General features: G+C 42.5%; 1 protein-coding gene across 1 annotated transcript in view; it reads left to right on the forward strand.

Moving 5' to 3' along the window:
• Positions 1–21,201, forward strand: part of ivd (isovaleryl-CoA dehydrogenase) — a 105,173-nt gene that overhangs the window by 12,118 nt on the left and 71,854 nt on the right. Inside the window, exons 2-3 of the mRNA XM_073040323.1 lie at positions 8,275–8,364; positions 18,156–18,207. Coding sequence (XP_072896424.1) covers positions 8,275–8,364; positions 18,156–18,207 — 142 coding nt within the window. The remainder of the gene's footprint in view (positions 1–8,274; positions 8,365–18,155; positions 18,208–21,201) is intronic.

Raw genomic sequence — 21,201 nt, forward strand, 5'->3', positions numbered from 1 at the left:
TCTTCTGCTACCTCTTTCAGAACCCTGGGGTGTAGTCCATCAAGTCCACGTGAGCTATCTACCTTCAGACCATTCAGTTTCCCAAGCACCTTCTCCCTAATAATAGCAACTATGCTCAGTTTTGACCCCTGACACTCTTGAACTTGCAGCGTACTCCTGGTATCTTCATTTTTCTGTCATTTCCATGTCCCCAATTACTAAATCTTCAGTGTCAATTTCCAGCAGTCCAAAACAGTGGTGCTAGAAAGTTTGTGAACCCTGTAGAATTCTACATAAATATGACCTAAGATGTGATCAGATCTTCACGAGTACTAAAACTAAATAAAGAGAACCCAATTAAATAAATAAGACATTATATTTGTTCATTTATTTATTGAGAAAAATGATCCAAATACAAGTATTTGTTGGAAAAAGTATGTGAATCTCTGAGGTAAAGCCATCTACAAAAACTATTTGGAGTCAAGTGTACCAACCAATGAGATGAGATTGGAGTTGTGATTTGTGAGGTGTAAGCCCTGCCCAATAAAAAAAGATCCACAAAGTCAGGTTGCTGACAAAGCCTGCTCTTCTCAAGAAAGATCTGTTTATGTGCACTATGTCTCGATCAAAACCTTAGAAGAAGAATTGTAGAGATGCATGAAGCTGGAAAAGGCTACAAAAGCATTTCTAAAGACCTGAGTGTTCATCAGTCTACAGTAAGAGAAATTGTCTACAACTGGAAGAAACTTAGTACTGATGCTACTCTCCCTAGGAGTGAGCATCCTATAAAAATCACACCAAAAGCACAATGTGCAATGCAATTCAACATAGAAAAACCTACAGCACAATACAGGCCCTTTGACCCACAAAACTGTGCCGAACATGGCCTTACATCAGAAATTACCTAGGGTTACTCAGCGCTTTCATGTTAGCCATTTCAGCTCTGGGAAAAAGCCTTTGACTATCCACATGATCAATGCCTCTCATCATCTTATACACCTCTATCAGGTCACTTCTCATCCTCTGTCATTCCAAGGAGAAAATGCCAAGTTCACTCAACCTATTCTCATAAGGCCTGCTCACCAATCTAGGCAACATCCTTGAAAATCTCCTCTGCACCCTTTCTATGGGCTGAACTCCATCTCCCACTTCTCAGCTCAGTTTTGCATCCTATCAATGTCCGACTGTAAGCTCTGACAGCCCTCCACACTATCCACAACACCCCCAACCATTGTGTTGTCAGCAAACTTATTAACCCATCCCTCCACTTCTTCATCCAAGTCATTTACAAATCACGAAGAATAGGGGTCCCAGAACAGATCCCTGAGGCACACCACTGGACACCGACCTCTGTGCAGAATATGACCCGTCTACAAAACTCTTTGCCTTCTGTGAGCAAGCCAGTTCTGGATCCACAAAGCAATGTCCCCTTGGATCCCATGCCTCCTTATTTTCTCAATAAATCTTGCATGGGGTACCTTATCAAATGCCTTGCTAAAATCCATATACACTACATCTACTGCTCTTCCTTCATCAATGTGTTTAGTCACATCCTCAAAAAATTCGATCAGGCTCATAAGGCACGACCTGCCCTTGACAAAGCCATGCTGACTATTCCTAATGATATTATACCTCTCCAAATGTTCATAAATCCTGCCTCTCAGGATCTTCTCCATCAACTCACCAACCACTGAAGTAAGACTCACTGGTCTGTAATTTCCTGAGCTGTCTCTGCTCCCTTTCTTGAATAAGAGAACAACATCTGCAACCCTCCATCCTCAGGAACTTCTCCTGTCCCTATTGATGATGCAAAGATCAGAGGCTTAGCAATCTCTTCTCTTGCTTCCCACAGTAGCCTGGGGTATATCTCATCTGGTCCTGGAGACTTATCCAACTTGATGCTTTCAAAAAGCTCCAGCTCATCCTCTTTCTTAATATCTATATGCTCAAGCTTTTCAATCTGCTGTAAGTCATCCCTTCAACAGCCAAGATCCTTTTCCGTAGTGAATACTGAAGCAAAGTAATCTTTAAGTGCCTCTGCTATCTCCTCCCATTCCACACACAATTTTTCACTGTCACACTTGATTGGTCTTATTCTCTCACATCTTATCCTCTTGCTCTTCACATACTTGTAGAATGCCTTGGGGTTTTCCTTAATCCTGTCAGCCAAGGCCTTCTCATGGCCCCTTCTGGCTCTCTTAATTTCATTCTTAAGTCCCTTCCTGCTAGCCTAGTTTTTCATAAGCTTTTCTTCTTGACTAGGACTTACATCAACCTTTGTACACCATGGTTCCTGTACCCTACCGTCCTTTCCCTGTCTCATTGGAATGTACCTATGCAGAACTCCACGCAAATATCCCCTGAAAATTTACCACATTTCTTCCATACATTTCCCTGAGAACATCTGTTCCTAATTTTTGCCTCCAAGTTCCTTCCTGATAGCCTCATATTTCCCCTTACTCCAATTAAACACTTTCCTAATTTGTCTGTTCCTATCCCTCTCCAATGCTATGGTAAAGGAGATAGAATTGTGATCACTGTCGCCAACATGCTGTCCCACTGAGAGGCATGTCCAGGTTCATTTTTGGCAGAAATGTACATTGCTATGTTTGGAGGAAAAAGGGCACAATGCATCAATGCCAAAACCTCATCCCAACTGTGAAGCATGGTGGAAGGAGCATTCTGGCTTGGGGCTGCTTTGCTGTCTCAGGGCCTGGACAGCTTGCAATCATTGAGGGAACAATGAATTCAAAATTGTGTCAATACATTTTACAGGATATTGTCCGGGTAGCAGTCTGTCACCTGCAGCTTAATGGAAGTTGAATAATGCAACAAGACAATGATTAGAAAGCCAAGGCTAAATCAACAACAGAATGGTTTAAAAAGAAGAAAATTTGTGTTTTGGAGTGGCTGAGACAAAATCCTGATCTTAATCCTATAGAAATGTTGTGGAATGACCTGAAGCAAGCAGTACATGCAAGGAACCTACCAACGTCCCAGAGCTGAAGCATTTCTGTAAGGAGGAATGGCCTAAAGTTCCTCCAAGCTGATGTGCAGTCCTGATCAACAGTAACCAGAAATGTTTGGTTGAAGTTATTGGTGTATGGGGGGGGGGGGGGGGGTCACATAATTACTGAAAGGAACAGTGCACATACTTTTTCCAACAAATACATGTAATATTGGATCATTTTCTCAATAAGTAAATGAAAATATATAACTTTTTGTGTTATTTATTTAACTGGGTGCTCTTTATCTAGTTGTAGGAATTGTGTGAAGATCTGATCACATTTTTGGTCATAGTTATGCAGAAATAGTGAAAATTGTACAGAGATCACAAACTTTCTAGCACCACTAGAAAGCTCTTCTCTCATGCCTCTCTAATTCCCTTTACTCCATTGTAACGCTGATACATTTTTCAGCTTCTCCCTCTCAAATTGCAGGGTAAATTCTATCATATTATCATCACTGCCTTCTAAAGGGTTCCTTTCCCTTAAGCTCCCTAATCAAATTCAGTTCATTACACAACACCAATCCAGAATAGTTGATTCTCGTGGGCTCAATCACAGGCTTTTCTAAAAAGCCATCTTGTCGGCATTCTACAAATTCTCTCTTGGGAGATGGCAGAAGTAATTTAAGCTTCTTCACGGTAAGCATCCCTGGACGGGACTTCCGCCATCTCCAACTAGATCCTATCCCTAAGCATGTCTTTCCCTTCCTACCCACTTTCTGCTTTTCACAGGGATTGCTTCCTATGCAACTCCGTTGTCCATTCATCCCTCCCCGCTGCTGTCCCTCCTGGCACTTATCCTTGCAAGTGGAACAAATGCTTCACCTGCCCCAACACCACCTCACTCACTACCATTCAGGTCCCAAACTGTCCTTCCAATGGAGGTGACACTTCACCTGTCAGTCTGTTGGGGTCATCTACTGTATCCGGTGTTCCGGTGAGACTGGACATATATTGGAAGACCACTTCGCCAAGCACCTATGCTCCATCCACCAGAAAAAGCGGGATCTTCCAGTGGCTACCCATTTTAATTCCACTTTCCATTCCCATTCTGACCTCTCAGTCCATGGCCGCCTCCACTGTCGTGATGAGGCCACACTCAGATTGGAGGAACAACACCTTATGTTCTGTCTGGGTAGCCTCCAACCTGATGGTACGAGCGTCGATTTCTGTAACTTCCAGTGATGCCCCCCCCCCCCCCCCCTAACTTCACCATTCCCCATTCCCATTTTCCCTTCATCTCATCTCCTTAGCTGCCCATCACTTCCCTCTGGTGCTTCTCCCCCTTGTCTTTCTCTTTCACTAATCAACATCCTGGCTCTTTACTTCACCCCTCCCCCCCCCCCAGATTCACCTATTACCTCGTGTTTCTTCCTTCCCTCTCCACCTTCTAACTCTGACTCCTCATCTTTTTTTCTCCAGTCCTGATGAAGGGTCTTGGCCAAAAATGTTGACTACTGTTTTCCTTAGACGCTACCTGGCCTGCTAAGTTCCTCCAGCATTTTGTGTGTGTTGCTTGGCTTTACCATTCATCAAGAGCATGACTGATCTTCTTCCTCAGCCCCATTTTACAGCACTGTCTCTAATTCCATTCACATCCAGAAATATTTTGATCTGTATTTTGAACTAACTCAGTGCCTAAGCCTCCACAGTCCTCTAGGGTAGTGAATGCCCGTGATCCTTCATCAACTGAATGAAGAAATTTCTCCTCATCTCAGTCTGAAATGTCCTGACACTGTGACTTCTGATTCTAGACTCTTCAACAGGGGAAACATCCACCCTGTGTCCAGTAACCGTTTGAGAATGTTGTATGATTCAGAATCAGGTTTTTGATCACCACATGTTACGTGAAATTTGTTAACTTAGCAGCAGCAGTTCAATACAATACATAATCTAGAAGAGAAAAAAAAATAAACAAGTTAATCAAACGTGCAAAAAACAGAAATAATGTATATTTGTTTTTAAAAAGTGAGGTAGTGTCCAAGGGTTCAATGTCCATTTAGAAATTGGATGGCAGAGGGGAAGAAGCTGTTCCTGAATCGTTCAGTGTGTGTGCCTTCAGGCTTCTGTGCCTCCTACCTCATGGTAACAGTGAGAAAAGGGCATGTCCAGAGTGCTGGAGGTCTTTAATAATAGACGCTGCCTTTCTGACGCACTGCTTCCTAAAGATGTCCTGGGTTCTTTGTAAGCGAGTACCCAAGATGGAGCTGACTACATTTATAACCCTCTGCAGCTTCTTTCGGTCCTGTGCAGTAGCCCCCCCCCCCCCCCCATACCAGGCAGTGATGCAGCCTGTCAGAATGCTCTCCACTGTATAACAGTAGAAGTTTTTGAGTGTATTTGTTGACATACCAAATCTCTTCAAACTCATAATGAAGTATAGCAGCTGTCTTCTTTATAACTACATCGATATATTGGGACCAGGTTAGATCCTCAGAGATCTTGACACCCAGGAACTTGAAGCTGCTCACTTTCTCCGCTTCTGATCCCTCTATGAGGATTGGTATGTGTTCCTTCGTCTTACCCTTCCTGAAGTCCACAATCAGCTCTTTCGGCTTACTGATGTTGAGTGCCAGGTTGTTGCTGTGACAACATTCCACTAGTTTGCATATCTCACTCCTGTATGCCCTCTCATCACCACCTGAGATTCTACCAACAATTTATAGATGACATTTGAGCTGTGCCTAGCCACACAGTCATGTGTATATAGAGAGTAGAGTGGGCCAAGCACACACCCTTGAGGTGCGCCAGTGTTGATCATCAACGAGAAGAATATGTTACCACCAATCCACACAGATTGTGGTCTTCTGGTTAGGAAGCCGAGGATCCAATTGCAGAGGGAGGTACAGAGGCCCAGGTTCTGCAACCTCTCATTCAGGATTTTGGGAATTACGGTATTAAATACTGAGCTATAGTCAATGAACAGCATCCTGACGTAGGTGTTTGTGTTGTCCAGGTGGTCTAAGGCCGTGTGGAGAGCCATGGAGATTGCATCTGCCGTTGGCCTATTGTGGCGAAAGGCAAATTGCAATGTATCCAGGTCCTTGCTGAGGCAGGAGTCAGTCCAGACATAACCAACCTCTCAATGCATTTCCTCACTGTAGATGTGAGTGCTACAGGGTGATAGTCATTAAGGCAGTCCACATTATTCTTCTTGGCCACTGGTATAATTGTTGCCTTTTTGAAGCAAGTGGGAACTTCTGCCTGTAGCAATGAGAGGTTGAAAATGTCCTTGAATACTCCCGCCAATTGGTTGGCACAGGTTTCCAAAGGTACTCCATCGGGACCTTCCACCTTGCAAGGGTTCACTCTCTTTATAGACAGCCTAACATCAGCCTCTGATTTGGAGATCACAGGGTCATCAGGTGCAGCAGGGACCTTCACAGCTGTAGATGCATTCTCCCTTTCAAAGTGGGCATAGAAGGCGTTGAGTTCATCTGGTAGTGAAGCATTGCTGCTATTTATGCTGTTGGATTTCGCTTTGTAGGAAGTAATGTCTTGCAGACCCTGCCAGAGTTGCCATGCATCCAACGTCACCTCCAACCTCATTCAAAATTGTCTCTTGGCCCTTGAAATAGCCCTCTGCAAATCATACCTGGTTTTCTGGTACAGGACGGCTTTTGGTTTGGGAATGTACAGTAAGTCTTTGTGGGAATACACTCATCCACACAGGTTTTAATGAAGTCAGTAACAACTGCAGCATACTCATCCAGGCTCGAAGATGAATCCCTGGATACAGTCCAGTCCACCGATTCAAAGCAGTCCTGCAGGCGCTCCTGTGATTCCTTTATCCATACCTTCTTGGTCCTCACTGCTGGTGCTGCAGTCTTCAGTCTCTGCCTATGCTCAGGGAGTACAGCTAGGTGATCAGTCTTCCCGAAGTGAGGGCGTGGAATAGCACGATAGGCGTTCTTGATGGTTGTGTAGCAATGGTCCAGTGTGTCGTTTCCACTGGTATTGCAAGTGAGCTGTTGATGGTAGTTGCTTAGTGATTTCTTTCAGACTGCCTGGTTAAAATCTCCCAAAACGATGGTGAAGGCATTAGGGTGTGCTGTTTCGTGCATGTTGATCCCATTACTCAGATCATCTAAAGCCTGCTTGACATTGGCCTGAGGTGGAATGTAAACTATTACCAAAATGATCCCAGAGAACTCCCGTGGTAGTAAAAGGAATGGCACTTTACTGCTAGATATTGCAGGTCTGTTGAGCAGAATTAGGACAGCACTGATATATTTATACACCAAGGAGAGTTGATCATGAGGCATACTTCTCCACCTCTGCTTTTGAGAGACTCTGTAGATCGATCCTGATGGTGTCTCATAAACTGTCAGGAAGCCTCTCTCATTCCTCTAAACTAGACCCTTGCCTAGTCTGCTCAATCTCAATGAAAGCCTTTCTTGTTCCTCTAAACTAGACCCTTGCCTAGTCTGCTCAATCTCAATGAAAGCCTCTCTCATTCCTCTAAACTAGACCCTTGCCTAGTCTGCTCGGTCTCAATGAAAGCCTTTCTCGTTCCTCCCAAGTGACACCCTCGCCTAGTCTGCTCGGTCTCATACACCAAATCAAGTGTTCCTAAAATCGGTTAGTATATTTTTACTGTAGCCCCTCTATGCCAAGTATATTCTTTAAGCTAAGGAGACTAAAATTGTACCCAGTACTCCAGGTGGAGTCACAACAAAGTGACTGTCCTGTATAGTGCAGTAAGACCTCTTTATTCCTGTACTCACATCCTTATAATACAGAGCAACTGAATGTTTCCTTCCATAATAATCTGCATGTTGGGTTTCGGTGATTTGTATACAAGGATATCTAGATCCCCTTAAAAATCAATATCATTCAATATCTCATTACATTTAAAAAAAAGCTTTCTTTTCTTTGGGCACCAAAGGGAATAACTACATTTTTCCACATTACAATACGCCTGCCCACTCATTCAGCTTTCCTGTATCCCCTGAAGCCTCTTTACTTCCCCCTCTTCCTTGCTCACAATCCCATCAAGTTGTGTATCATCAGCAAGTGACACACACATTGTTTCTTTCCCTCACCGGAGAGACAGTTGATAATACAGTAGGTTGTGCTATCTTTACGTCTTAAGCATTAAGGATAATCTCATGCATGCAGCAAGGAAAATGCCTGTAGGATTGCACAGTCCTTGAAAACTGCAGTATTTCTCTTTAATTTTATTGCATTTCTTCCAGCTAGTTTTCCGTCTACATGGATGAACAAATTAAATTATTCTTTAAATTCTAGTAATAACTATGGATGTTCTCTCTCTCTCCACAAAACAGCTTCGACAGATGGTTCATAAGTTCTGCCAAGATCACCTCGTTCCCAAGGCCCAGGAAATCGACCAGAGGAATGACTTTCCAGAGTTGAGGGTAAATGTGATGTTACATATGGCTCAGAACTTTGTCTATAAGTCATTGGTTGATATCTGAAAGTTTAAAAGTAGACATCAATATAATTCCCAATATCAAAACTTCTCTTGAAAAGAACCAAATGTTACAACGAGGTAAAATTTGACTTGGAATGCTTTGGTCTTCACTTTGTAACTCATTAATTTATATCTGCAGTATTTTACATCTTAAAAAAAAACCCAAAATCTTTCTACATCCTTCAGATTCAATCTAACAAACCTTCAGTTGTTTCTTTCTAAATTATAGCCTATAAGTCCAATTGCAGATACTGGAAATTTTATTTGTAAAATGTCAGTGATTACAATCCAGGTACCTTCCATCTTCCTGCATCTCTTGCATTCAAGTCCATGGTGGCTACCTACTCCTTGTCCATCATTTCATATATAGGACCCTGGTCAGACCCCACTTGGAGTACTGTGCTCAGATCTGGTCGCCTCACTACAGGAAGGCCGTGGAAACCATGGAAAGGGTGCAGAGGAGATTTACAAAGATGTCTGCCATTTCACCATGGCTGATCTATTTCCCTCTCAACCCCATTCTTCTGCCTTCTGCCCATAACCTTTCACGCCCTGACTAATCAATAACCTATTAATCTCTATCTTAAATGAACCCAGTGCCCTGGTCTTTATAGCCAGTTGTGGCAATGAATCCCACAGATTCACATCCTCTGGCTAAAGAAATTCCTGCTCATCTCTGTTCTAAATGATGTCCCTCTATTTTGAGGGTGTGTCCTCTGGTTCTAGACTCCCCCACCAAAGGAAACATCCTCTTCACATCCACTCTATCTAGGTCTTTCAACATTCAATAGGTTTCAATGAAATATGTCCTCATTCTTCGAAATTCCAGTGAGTGTGGGTCCAGAGCCTTCAATCATTGTTTATATAATAACCCTTTCATTCCCAGAATCATTCTTGTGAACCTCCTCTGAACCCTCTCCAAAGTCAGCACATCCTTTCTTAATGGGGGGCCCAAATTGCACATAATACTCTGTGAGGCCTCATAGACTCAGCATTATATCCTTACTTTTATACTCTAGTCCTCTTGAAATGAATGCTAACATCACATTCACCTTTCTCACCATTGATTCAACCTGCAAATTAACCTTTAGGGAATCCTGCTTGAGGACACCCAAATCCCTTTGCACCTCTGATTTTTGAATTCAGTTAGAATGAAAAACATAATTGCAGCAGGGTCTTAGCACATAAGAGGATTCACAAAAAAGAAACCAGAGGTTGTGGTCCATGTTGGTACCAATGACATGGGTAGGAAGGGAGATGTGGTCCTGCAAACTGAGTTCAAGGAGTTAGATGCCAAGTTAAATGACAGGACCTCCAGAGTTGTGATCTCTGGATTGCTACACGTGCATGCGCTAGTGAGGCGAGGAAAATCATGCACTTTTACACACAGCTAACAAGATGGTGCCTGAAGGAGGGCTTCAAATTTCTGGATCACTGGGAAGGTGGGACCTATACAAACGGGACAGTTTGCATGTGAACTGGAGGAGAACTAATATCCTTGTGTGAAGGTTTGCTGGTGTTGCATGGGGTGTGGGGTGTGGAGGAGGGTTCAGACTAGAGTTGCAGGGGGGTGGGAACTAGAGCAGGTAGTGGAGTGTTTGTGGGGAATGTTGTTAAGCCTACATACAAAGTCAGGAGTTGAAAGGTTGAACATGGTGGGACTAATGTTCTAAGTTGTGTATATTTCAATGTAAGGAATACTGTAGGAAAGATGGATGAGTTAGGATGTGGATCAGAACATGGAATTCTGACATTGTATTATTGAGAATTACCTGCATGAGGGGCAGGACTGGTAGCACAATGTTCTGGGGCTCTGTTGCTTTAAACGTAATAGAGTGGGAAGAATTAAATGGGGGTGGCATTATTAATCAACGAAAATGTAATGGCATTGCTCAGACTAGAGGCTATATGGATGGAACTGAGGAATAAAAAGGGATGACCATATTCATATTACAGACCACCAAGAGTCCATAGGATTTAGAGGAACAAATTTGTAGAGAGATCACAGACTGTTGCAAGAAATGTAAGGTTTAATAATAGGTCATTTTTAACTTTCCACATATTGTTTTGGACTCCCTTATCATGAAAGGACTGGATGGAATAGAGTTTGTCAAATGTGTTCATGGAAGTTTCCTTAATCAAAATCCCAACTAGAGAGAATACGATACTCAATGCCCTATTAGGAAATGATATAGGGCAGGTAATAGATGTTTGTAGCTAGTGATCATATTGCCATTAGTTTCAATATAATTATACAGATGGATAGGTCTGATCCTCAGATTGAGATTCTAAGTTGGAGAGCAACCAATTTTGATGGTATTAGAAAAGATCTGGCAAGTTGGCAAAGGTGTACTTGTTAAGTGGGCAGCCTTCAGAAGTGAAATTGTGAGAATGCAGAATTTGTTTGTTCCTGTTGGAATAAAAGGCAAGGATAACACGTTTAGGGAACCTTGGTTTTCAAGAGAAGGCGGCCACGGTTAAGAAAAAGGAGGTGCGTAGCAGGTAGAGGCAGGAAGGAGGAAATGAAGTACTTGAGTATAAGAAATGCAAGAGAACTCTTAAGTACTCAAGTTCTGGGGCAGCAGTACTCTCAATGGATATGATTAAATATTCCCGTTTCAGCCTGATACAGCTAAAAAGCACAACTGCTTCCAAGGTCAGTACAGTCAACAAAGATGTCTTCACGAACTATTGCTGCTTAAAACCAATGGAAACACCCCTGATTGTGGTCGGAAATGCCCACAGAGGACACCTCCGAGGAAGCGTGGGTGTAGATCAGGATTACAAGTGCGTTTAAGAAAACAGGGTTTTAAACTCCCTATACCGACTATCTTGCTGGCGAACGTGCAGACTCTAGTGAATAAAATCGATGATCTCAGAGCCAGGGTGCTGAATCAGAGAGACATTAGGACTGCGTGTGCCCTTGTTTCACAGAATCCTGGTTAACCTCTTCTGTACCAGATACAGCGATTCAGATTGATGGGTTTTCTATACACCGTCAGGATAGATCTATAGAGTCTCTCAAAAGCAAAGGTGGAGGAGTATGCCTCATGATCAACTCCTCTTTGTGCACAAATATATCAGTGTTGTCCCAGTGCTGCTCACCACACCTGGAATATCTAGCAGTAAAGTGCCATCCTTTTTACCTACCACGGGAGTTCTGTCTGGTCATTTTGGTAGCAGTTTACATTCCACCTCAGGCCAATGTCAAGCAGGCTTTAGATGATTTGAGTAATGAGATCAATATGCATGAAACAGTGCACCCTAATGCCTTCACTAACGTTTTGGGAGATTTTAACCAGGCCAGTCTGAAAAAATCACTAAGCAATTACCATCAACAGATCACTTGCAGTACCAGAGGAAATGACACATTGGATCAAGAGTGCCTATCGTGCTATTCCATGCCCTCACTTCAGGAAGTCTGATCACCTGGCTGTACTTTTACTCCCTGAGAAAAGGCAGAGACTGAAGACTGCAGCGCCAGCAGTGAGGACCAAGAAGGTTTGGACAAGGGAAGCACAGGAGCACCTACAGGACTGCTTTGAATCGGTGGACTGGACTGTATTCAGGGCTTCATCTTTGAACCTGGATGAGTATGCTGCAGTTGTTACTGACTTCATTAAAACCTGTGTGGATGAGTGTGAGCCCACAAAGACTTACTGTACATTCCCAAACCAAAAGCCGTGGATGAACCAGGAGGTATGTCATCTGCTGAAGGCCAGATCTGTGGCTAGGTGAAGCTCAAATACCATCTATAAATTTGCTGATGATACAACCATTGTTGGTAGAATCTCAGGTGGTGACGAGAGGGCGTACAGGTGTGAGATATGTGAACTAGTGGAATGATCCCGTAGCAACAACCTGGCACTCTGTCAGTAAGAAGAAAGAGCTGATAGTGGACTTCAGGAAGGGAAGACGAAGGAACACATACCAATCCTCATAGAGGGATCAGAAGTGGAGAGAGTGAGCAACTTCAAGTTCCTGGGTGTCAAGATCTTTGAGGATCTAACCTGGTCCCAACATATCAATGTAGTTATAAAGAAGGCAAGACAGCGGTTGTGCTTTATTAGGAGTTTGAACTGCTGCTGCTAAGTTAACAAATTTGACGTCACATGCTGGTGATGATAAACTTGATTCTGATTCTGAAGTGGGAAATTGGGAGGGTGAAAAGAACACATGAGTTTGCTCCAGCAGAGAAAGTGAAGGAGAATCCTAAGGGCTTCTACAGATATATTAAGAGGTTTGCCCTTTTCTCACTGCTACCATGTGCTAGGAGGTACAGAAGCTTGAAGGTACACACTCAGCGATTCAGGAACAGCTTCTTCCCCTCTGCCATCCGATTCCTAAAAGGTCATTGAATCCGTGAACACTACCTCACTTTTTAAAAAATATACAGTTTTTTTGTTTTTGCGCCTTTTGAAATTTATTCAAAATATGTATACTGTAATTGATTTAGTTATTATTATTTTTATTTTATTTATTATTTTTTTCTCTTCTATATTATGTATTGCATTGAACTTTTTGCGTCTGTGTTCAGTCAGGAGACAAACACAGGGTCTCTGCACCAGTTGAAGTCATGGACTGTATACCGATTACAAAGGAGGTGTTTACTGTCTTGAGGCAAATTAGGGTAGATAAATCCCCAGTTTCTGACAAGGTGTTCCCTTGCTCCTCATGCGAGGTTAGTGCAGAAATTGCAGGGGCCCTAGCAAAGATATTTCAAACATCCTTGGACACGGATAATCTTCCTACTAATTTGTAATGATCAGTGTGCACAAAAATCTTGTTCTGGGCAATTTTTTGCCCAGCGACAACAACATGAGCACACTGAGTAATTTCTTCAATTAAAAACAGTATAAATAAGCCAGTTCTAAAATCTACAGACAAATCATCGCAAGCTCCACGTTGTCAACACTGTCCTCATCAAAAACCAGAAAAAGAAAATGTGATGTGAAAATGATCATGAATTATACTTAACATGTCAATGAAATAGAGGGTGACGATCTTTTGTGCGCAGTTTAAATTCCTTTGTGCGTTAGTAGCAAAAGATGTGTGTGTTTGCGCATGTGCTCACCTTGGGAACTTCAGCTATGGGTGAGGATTGGAAGATTGCTAATGTTGTTCCATTGTTTGAAAAAGGCTCTAAGAATGGGCCAGAAAATTATAGGCTGGTGAGCCTGACATCAGTAGTGGATGTAAGTAGTGTTTGAAAACACTTTGAAAACACTTCCAAGTAGTGTTTTTGGAAGGTATTCTAAAGATTTAAGTATTTCGATAGATAGGGAAAATTAGGGATAGGCAATATAGTTTTTGGTGTGGTGGGTGTATCTAATCAATCTTAAAGAGCTTTTCAAGGAAGGTAGCAGAAAAGTTGATGAAGGCAAGGCAGTGGGTGTTGTCTACGTGAATTTTATTAAGGCCTTTGACAAGATACTATCTGGGAGGTTAGTCAAGAAGGTTCAGAAACTTGGCAATCAGGATGAGATAGTAAATTGGATCAGACATTGGCTTCGTGGGAGAACACAGAGAATGGTAGTTGGTGGTTGCATCTCTAATTGGAGGCCTATGACAAGTGATACGCCACAGGGATCTACAAACCCCATTTCCAGAAAAGTTGGGATATTTTCCAAAATGCAATAAAAACAAAAATGTGATATGTTAATTCACGTGAACTTTTATTTAACTGACAAAAGTACAAAGAAAAGATTTTCAGTAGTTTTACTGACTAACTTAATTGTATTTTGTAAATATACACAAATTTAGAATTTGATGGCTGCAACACACTCAACAAAAGTTTGGACAGAGGCATGTTTACCATTGTGTTACATCACCTTTCCTTTTAATAACACTTTTTAATCGTTTTGGAACTGAGGGTGCTAATTGTAGTAGATTTGCAATTGGAAATTTTGTCCATTCTTGCTTGATATAAGACTTCAGCTGCTCAACAGTCCGTGGTCTCCGTTGTCTGATTCTCCTCTTCATGATGCACCATACATTTTCAATAGGAGATAGATCTGGACTGGCAGCAGGCCAGTCAAGCACACGCACTCTGTGTCTACAAAGCCACGCTGTTGTAGCCCATGCAGAATATGGTCTGGCATTGTCCTGCTGAAATAAGCATGGACGTCCCGGGAAGAGACGTCGCCTTGATGGCAACATATGTCTCTCTAAAATCCTAATATACGCCTCAGAGTCAATGGTACCTTCACATACATGCAACTCACCCATGCCGTGGGCACTGATGCACCCCCATACCATCACAGATGCTGGCTTTTGCATCTTTCGCTGATAACAATCAGGATGGTCGTTTTCATCTTTGGCATGGAGAACTCGACGCCAGTTTGTTCTGAAAACTAGACGAAATGTGGACTCATCTGACCACAGCACACGGTTTCACAGTCTTTCGGTCCATCTGAGATGAGCTCGGGCCCAGAGAACTCGCCGGTGTTTCTGCATAGTGTTGATGTATGGCTTCCTCCTTGAGTAATACTGTTTCAAGTTGCATTTCTGGATGCAGCGACGGACTGTGTTAAGTGACAATGGTTTTCCGAAGTACTCCTGAGCCCAGGTGGCTATAATTGGCACAGTAGCATGATGGTTTCTTAGGCAGTGCCGCCTGAGGGCTCGAAGATCACGCGCATTCAACAGTGGTTTCCGACCTTGCCCTTTACGTACTGAGATGTCTCTGAATTCTCTGAACCTTTTCACAGTATTATGTACTGTAGATGTTGAAAGACCTAAATTCTCTGCAATCTTACGTTGAGAAATGTTCCTTTTGAACTGACTAACAATTCTCACGAATTTTGGCACAAAGGGGTGAGCCACGACCCATCCTTGCTTGCAAAGACTGAGCTTTTGATGGACGCTACTTTTATACCCAGTCATGATACCTCACCTGCTACCAATTAGCCTGCTTAATGTGGAGTCTTCCAAACCAGTGTTACTTGAATATTCTGTGCACTTTTCAATCTTATTTTAACTCTGTCCCAACTTTTGTTGAGTGTGTTGCAGCCATCAAATTCTAAATTTGTGTATATTTACAAAATACAATTAAGTTGGTCAGTAAAACTATTGAAAATCTTTTCTTTGTACTTTTGACAGTTAAATAAGGGTTCACGTGAATTAACATATCACAGATTTTTGTTCTTATTGCATTTTGGAAAATATCCCAACTTTTCTGGAAATGGTGTTTGTATATTGTCATCTAAATTAATGATCTGGATGATAATGCAGTAAACTGGATCTGCAAAATTTCAGATGACACTAAGATTGGGGGTATAGTGGACAGTGAGGAAGAGCATCAAAGCTTGCAGTGGGATCTGGACCAGTAGGTAAAATGGGCTGAAAAATGGCAGGTGGACTTTAATGCAGACAAGTGTGGGGTGTAACGCTTTAGGCAGATAAACCAGGGTAGGACATGCATGGTGAGCAGTAGGGCACTGAGGAGTGTGATAGAGCAGAGAGATCTGGGAATACAGGTCCACAATTCCTTGAAAGTGGTGTCATGGGTAGATAGGGACATAAAGAGAGATAGAAACATAGAAAACCTGCAGCACAATACGGGCCCTTGGGCCCACAAAGCTGTGCCCAACATGTCCTTAGAAATTACTTAGGGTTACCTGTAGCCCTCTCTCTTTCAGAACTTCATGTACCTGTATAGGAGTCTCTTAAAAGATCCTATTGTATCCACTCCACCACCGTCACTGGCAGCCCATTCCACGCACTCACCACTCTCTGTGTGAAAAAAAACTTACCCCTGAATCTCCTCTTTACCTACTTCCAAGCACCTTAAAACTGTGCCCTCTTGTGCTAGCCATTTCAGCCCTAGATTTTGGCACGTTGACCTTCATAACTCGAAGTATTGAATACAGGAGTCAGGATGTTATTTTGAAGTTGCATACGATGTTTGTGAGGCTTAATAACAGCTACCTGCGGAAAAAATGTCAGTCATTGAAAGTGTGCAGAGGAGATTTACAAGGATGTTGTCAGGACTTGAGGACCTCGGTTATAGGGAAAGGTTGAATAGCTTAGGTCTTTATTCCCTAGAATGTAGAAGAGTGAAGGAAGATTTGATAGAGGTATACAAAATTATGAGGAGGAGAGATAGGGTAATTGCAAGCACATTTTCCACTGAGGTTGGGTGAGACTAGAACTAGAGGTCATGGGTTAAGAGTGAAATGTGGAATGTTTAAGGGGAACATAAGGGGGCGGAATCTTCACTCAGAGGATGGTGAGAGTTTTTAATGAGCTGCTAGCAGAAGTGATGGATATGTGTTCGATTTCAACATTTAAAAGAAATTTGGATAGGTGCATGGTTAGGAAGGATGTGGAGGGCTATGGTCCAGTTGCTGGTCAATGGAACTAGGTGGATTAATAGTTCAGTACTGACTTGATGGGTCGAAGGGCCTGTTTCTGTGCTTTAGTGTTCTATGACTTTATAAGTATAAATTAAAACTAAATTATACACAATTTTTACCAAGGGAACAAAACTTGAACAAAAAAAAACTTGCCTCTTTTGATCTGTCTATAGGAAATATTCTGCTTGCTTCCTTCTGAGAATCTTTTACTGTTTTGTACAGGCAGTGGTGCCCTCTTCCCCATGGCATCCTCTTCAGCCAGTAAAATTGCTTATCCAGTAGACCAAGGACTCGCTCATCACTTCTGTCCTGCTAAATCCACAAATCCAGTGAAGTTTCCTGAAAAACATTATTATGTTACATTCTATACCTCGCTCTTGTCTAACTGTAATTGAGTCTGCACTCTGTCATTCTCTATTTTCCTCTCCTAAGAGTCCTCCAGGACAACGAGATTTCATCCTGCAAGCTTCCATTATTTGGTACAGAATTTATTTGGTTACGTATGGTTAAAATATAACCTTGACTTCATTAGTAAAAAAAAATCAATGATCTAGACAGTGACCACTATATTTTAAGTTAGCATGCTATAAAAATCCTTTAACAAATGAATCTTGTAGCAGTGATCTGTGGTAAAACAACCATCTGCTATCTGACTCTTTGGAAGTCTAAATGCTCTGGCTCATCAGGTAGTCTTCCTGCTTTTCTTTTCTACTTGCTGGGGTCCCAGTTCCCTTGCTCTCTTTCAACTTATGTGGTTCCTGGACAATTTATTATCATAGTGTAAGTTTTTGTAAATACAGAGATTTCTCACAGTGCAAATTGGGCCTTGGCTTGTACAAACCAAGCAACAGCATTTTGCTCCCAAAACACTGACAGATTCAAAGCGACTTTATTGGCTGACATGTTGAATAACTCTGGAATGGTCCTAGAACATCGGGATCATCAATGTAGGTTTTTGTAAATAAAACGACAGAGGTGTTTTAAGTTTAAGGGAAACTGTGAAAAAACTCCTTTATTGTCAACCAAACACAAAACATAAAGCACAGTTAAAGCCTTCACATTAGTATGTCATCACATCAGCCCAGCCTCTTAAAGTGATCCCCAACCCACCAACAGTAGTTGTTAAGTATCTATACTTTTCCTCCCCTTGCATTACCCCACAGTAGTATAAAACATGCAAAAACAATAAATTAAGAGTTATGAACTATTCATATAAGTAACATGCAATAGTCCGAATTAGCAGATTACCAAAATGTAGAGCATGCTAGCTCATCAGAATTTTAGAATTTTACACTGTATCGGTGTGTTAAGTGTTTTAGATTTCATCAATTCCCATCAATTTGATTTATTGCTTAAATTCCCTCTTTTTGTTGTTTAGGAGTTCTGGAAGCAGCTTGGTGGTCTGGGAATTCTTGGGATCACTGCTCCTGGTGAGTTGTAGCAGCCTCATTCTCCATTTTGGTTCACTTTGCACTTCCCAGCAATAAGATACTATTAGCTGGTGGTGGGATATTCAGCATGTGTCTTCAAGGCACTTCTTACAGATAGTTGGACACTAATTGAAACAAGGCTTTTGCACACAATCTTGGCTGGTACTTAAGTCCAGATCAAGTTTGCCAAATTTTCAACGAGAATTATTTGAATGGAATGCGAAATGAAAAGATTCCTGTCCTGCTTGTGGATAGTGGGATTTCCATTCCAATGGCTGTCCTGACCGGCATTTGATTCCTCAACATGCACTTACTACCTGAAATATTTAATTAGTTGTATTTAGCTAAACCAAGTTAGCTGTCGTATTTGTAGTCTTAAGTCGCTGTGTCCCAAGAAAATGCTGGCTGGTAGGTTAATTGATTCCTATAAACCACTTACAGTGCTATTAAATAGAGAATTGGAGAATGCAATAAATGTGTCAGAATATAATAAAGGAGATAAGTGAGGGAATAGGACAAAGGGCATGCTCGCAGGGGATCCCAACCTGGGGTCCACAGACCCCTTGGTTAATGGTAGGGTTCCATGGCATATAAAAAGGTGGGAACCTCTGCTCTAAGAGATGACCTAGAAGGGCTATATGACTGCCTCCTACATTGTGTGAACATATGAGTGAATGAATCAGTTGTGTGAAATGCTTTGGGAAATTCTGAAGATTTGCTAATATTTGACATAAATGTGACAATTTCCTTTTGTGGCCACTCATCATTTTGGATAGGGATGCTCAATGATGGAGCATTTTCTTTCAGAATCAGAATTGGGTTTAATATCACTGACATACAGTGGTGCTAGAAAGTTTGTGAACACTTCAGAATTTTCTCTATTTCTGCATAAATATGACCTAAAATGTGGGTCTGTATGGTATTTAGAAGGATGAGGGGGGATCTCATTGAAACCTTTTGAATGTTGAAAGGTCTAGACAGAATAGATGTGAAAAGGATGTTTCCCATGGTGGGGGAGTTCAGGACAAGAGGGCACAGCCTCAGGATAGTGGGGCGTGAGGCGGGGGTGTCCATTTAAAACAGATGCCGAGTAATTTCTTTAGTCAGAGGGTGGTGAATTTGTGGAATTTGTTACCACAGGCTGCTATGGAGGCCTGGTCATTGTGTGTAGAAAAGGCAGAGATTGATAGGTTCTTGATTGGCTAGGTTATGGGGAGAAGACTGGGAAGTAGGGCTGAGGAGGGGGATAAAAGGATCAGTCATGTTATTTCTTTAGCATTTTGATTGGGGCACGACTGTGCAAGCGCATGGACATCAGCCAGTGAGAACAGCGAGAAAAGTTTAAAGGGAGATGGTTATTTCTTCAGCGGTTTGATCGGAGCACGACTGCGCAAGCATGTGGACGTCAGCCAGAGAGGAGGTGATAGAGAGGAGTTATAGGCAGATGGTCACACCGAGGCCTGGGGAGACAGATAAGTGAATAACAGGAGAGGGAAGGGCAAGAGTCAGAGGCTAGAGAGCACTCCTGTGACTGTACCCCTGTTGAGTACTGTTGTGGGGTGGAGCGGCCTACCTGGGGGAAGCAATAGTGGCTGTGCCTCTGGCACAGAGTCTCTGGCTCTGTGGCTCAGAAGGGTAGGGAAAGGAAGAGGATGGCAGCAGAGATAGGGGCTCTATAGTTAGGGGGTCAGACAGGCGATTTTGTGGACGCAGGAAAGAAGCACGGGTGGTAGTTTGCCTCCCAGTTGCCAGGATCTGGGATGGTTTCTGATCGTGTCCAAGATATCCTGAAGTGGGAAGGCTACTGAGGAGAGTTTAAACTAGGATTGCTGAGGGATGGGAACCAAGCTGAAGAGATGGAGGAAGAGGCGGTTGGCTCACAAATAGAGAAAGCTAACACAAAGTACACTGCAGATGCTGTGGTCAAATCAACATGTACAATCAAGCTGGATGAACTCAGCAGGTCGGGCAGCATCCGTTGAAATGAGCAGTCAACGTTTCGGGCTGAAGGGTCTCAGCCCGAAATGTTGACTGCTCATTTTAACGGATGCTGCCCAACCTGCTGAGTTCATCCAGCTTGTCTGTATGTGTTAAATAGAGAAAGCTTGTAGACAGTGCGAGAGGGAGGATAGGCAGGTGATAGAGAAGGGATGCACTCAGACCGATGGTTTGAGATGTGTTTATTTTAATGCAAGGAGTATTATGAACAGAGCGGATGAGCTTAGAGTGTGGATCAGTACTTGGAGCTATGATGTTGTGGTCATTAAAGAGACTTGGATGGCTCAGGGGCAGGAATTGTTACTTCGAGTGCCAGGCTTTAGATGTTTCAGAAAGGACAGAGAGGGAGGCAAAAGAGGTGGGGACATGGCACTTTTGATCAGAGGTAGTATCACGGCTGCAGAAAAGGAGGAAGTCATGAAGGGATTGTGTACAGACTTTCTGTGGGTGGAAGTCAGAAACAGGAAGGGGTCAGTAACTCTACTGGGTGTATTTTATAGACTACCCTATAGTAACAGGGACATTGAGGAGCAGTTAGGGAGACAGATTCTGGAAAGGTGTAATAATAACAGGTTGTTGTGGTGAGAGATTTTAATTTCCCAAATATTGATTAGCATGTCCCTAGAGCGAGGGGTTTGGATGGGGTGGAGTTCGTTAGGTGTGTTCAAGAAGGTTTCTTGACACAATATGTAGTAAACCTACACAAGGAGAGGCTGTACTTGATCTGGTATTGGGAAATAAACTTGGTCAGGTGTCAGGTCTCTCAGTGGGAGAGCATTTTGGAGATAGTGACTACAATTCTATCTCCTTTGCCATAGCATTGTAGAGGGATAGGAACAGACAAGTTAGGAAAGCGTTTAATTGGAGTAAGGGGAAATATGAAGCTATCAGCCAAGAACTTGGAAGCATAAATTGGGAACAGATGTTTTCAGGGAAATGTACAGAAGAAGTGTGGCAAATGTTCAGGGGATATTTTCATGGAGTTCTGCATAGGTA

The sequence above is a fragment of the Hemitrygon akajei genome, chromosome 3 (genome assembly GCF_048418815.1).
Source record: "Hemitrygon akajei chromosome 3, sHemAka1.3, whole genome shotgun sequence".
Lineage (NCBI taxonomy): Eukaryota > Metazoa > Chordata > Chondrichthyes > Myliobatiformes > Dasyatidae > Hemitrygon > Hemitrygon akajei.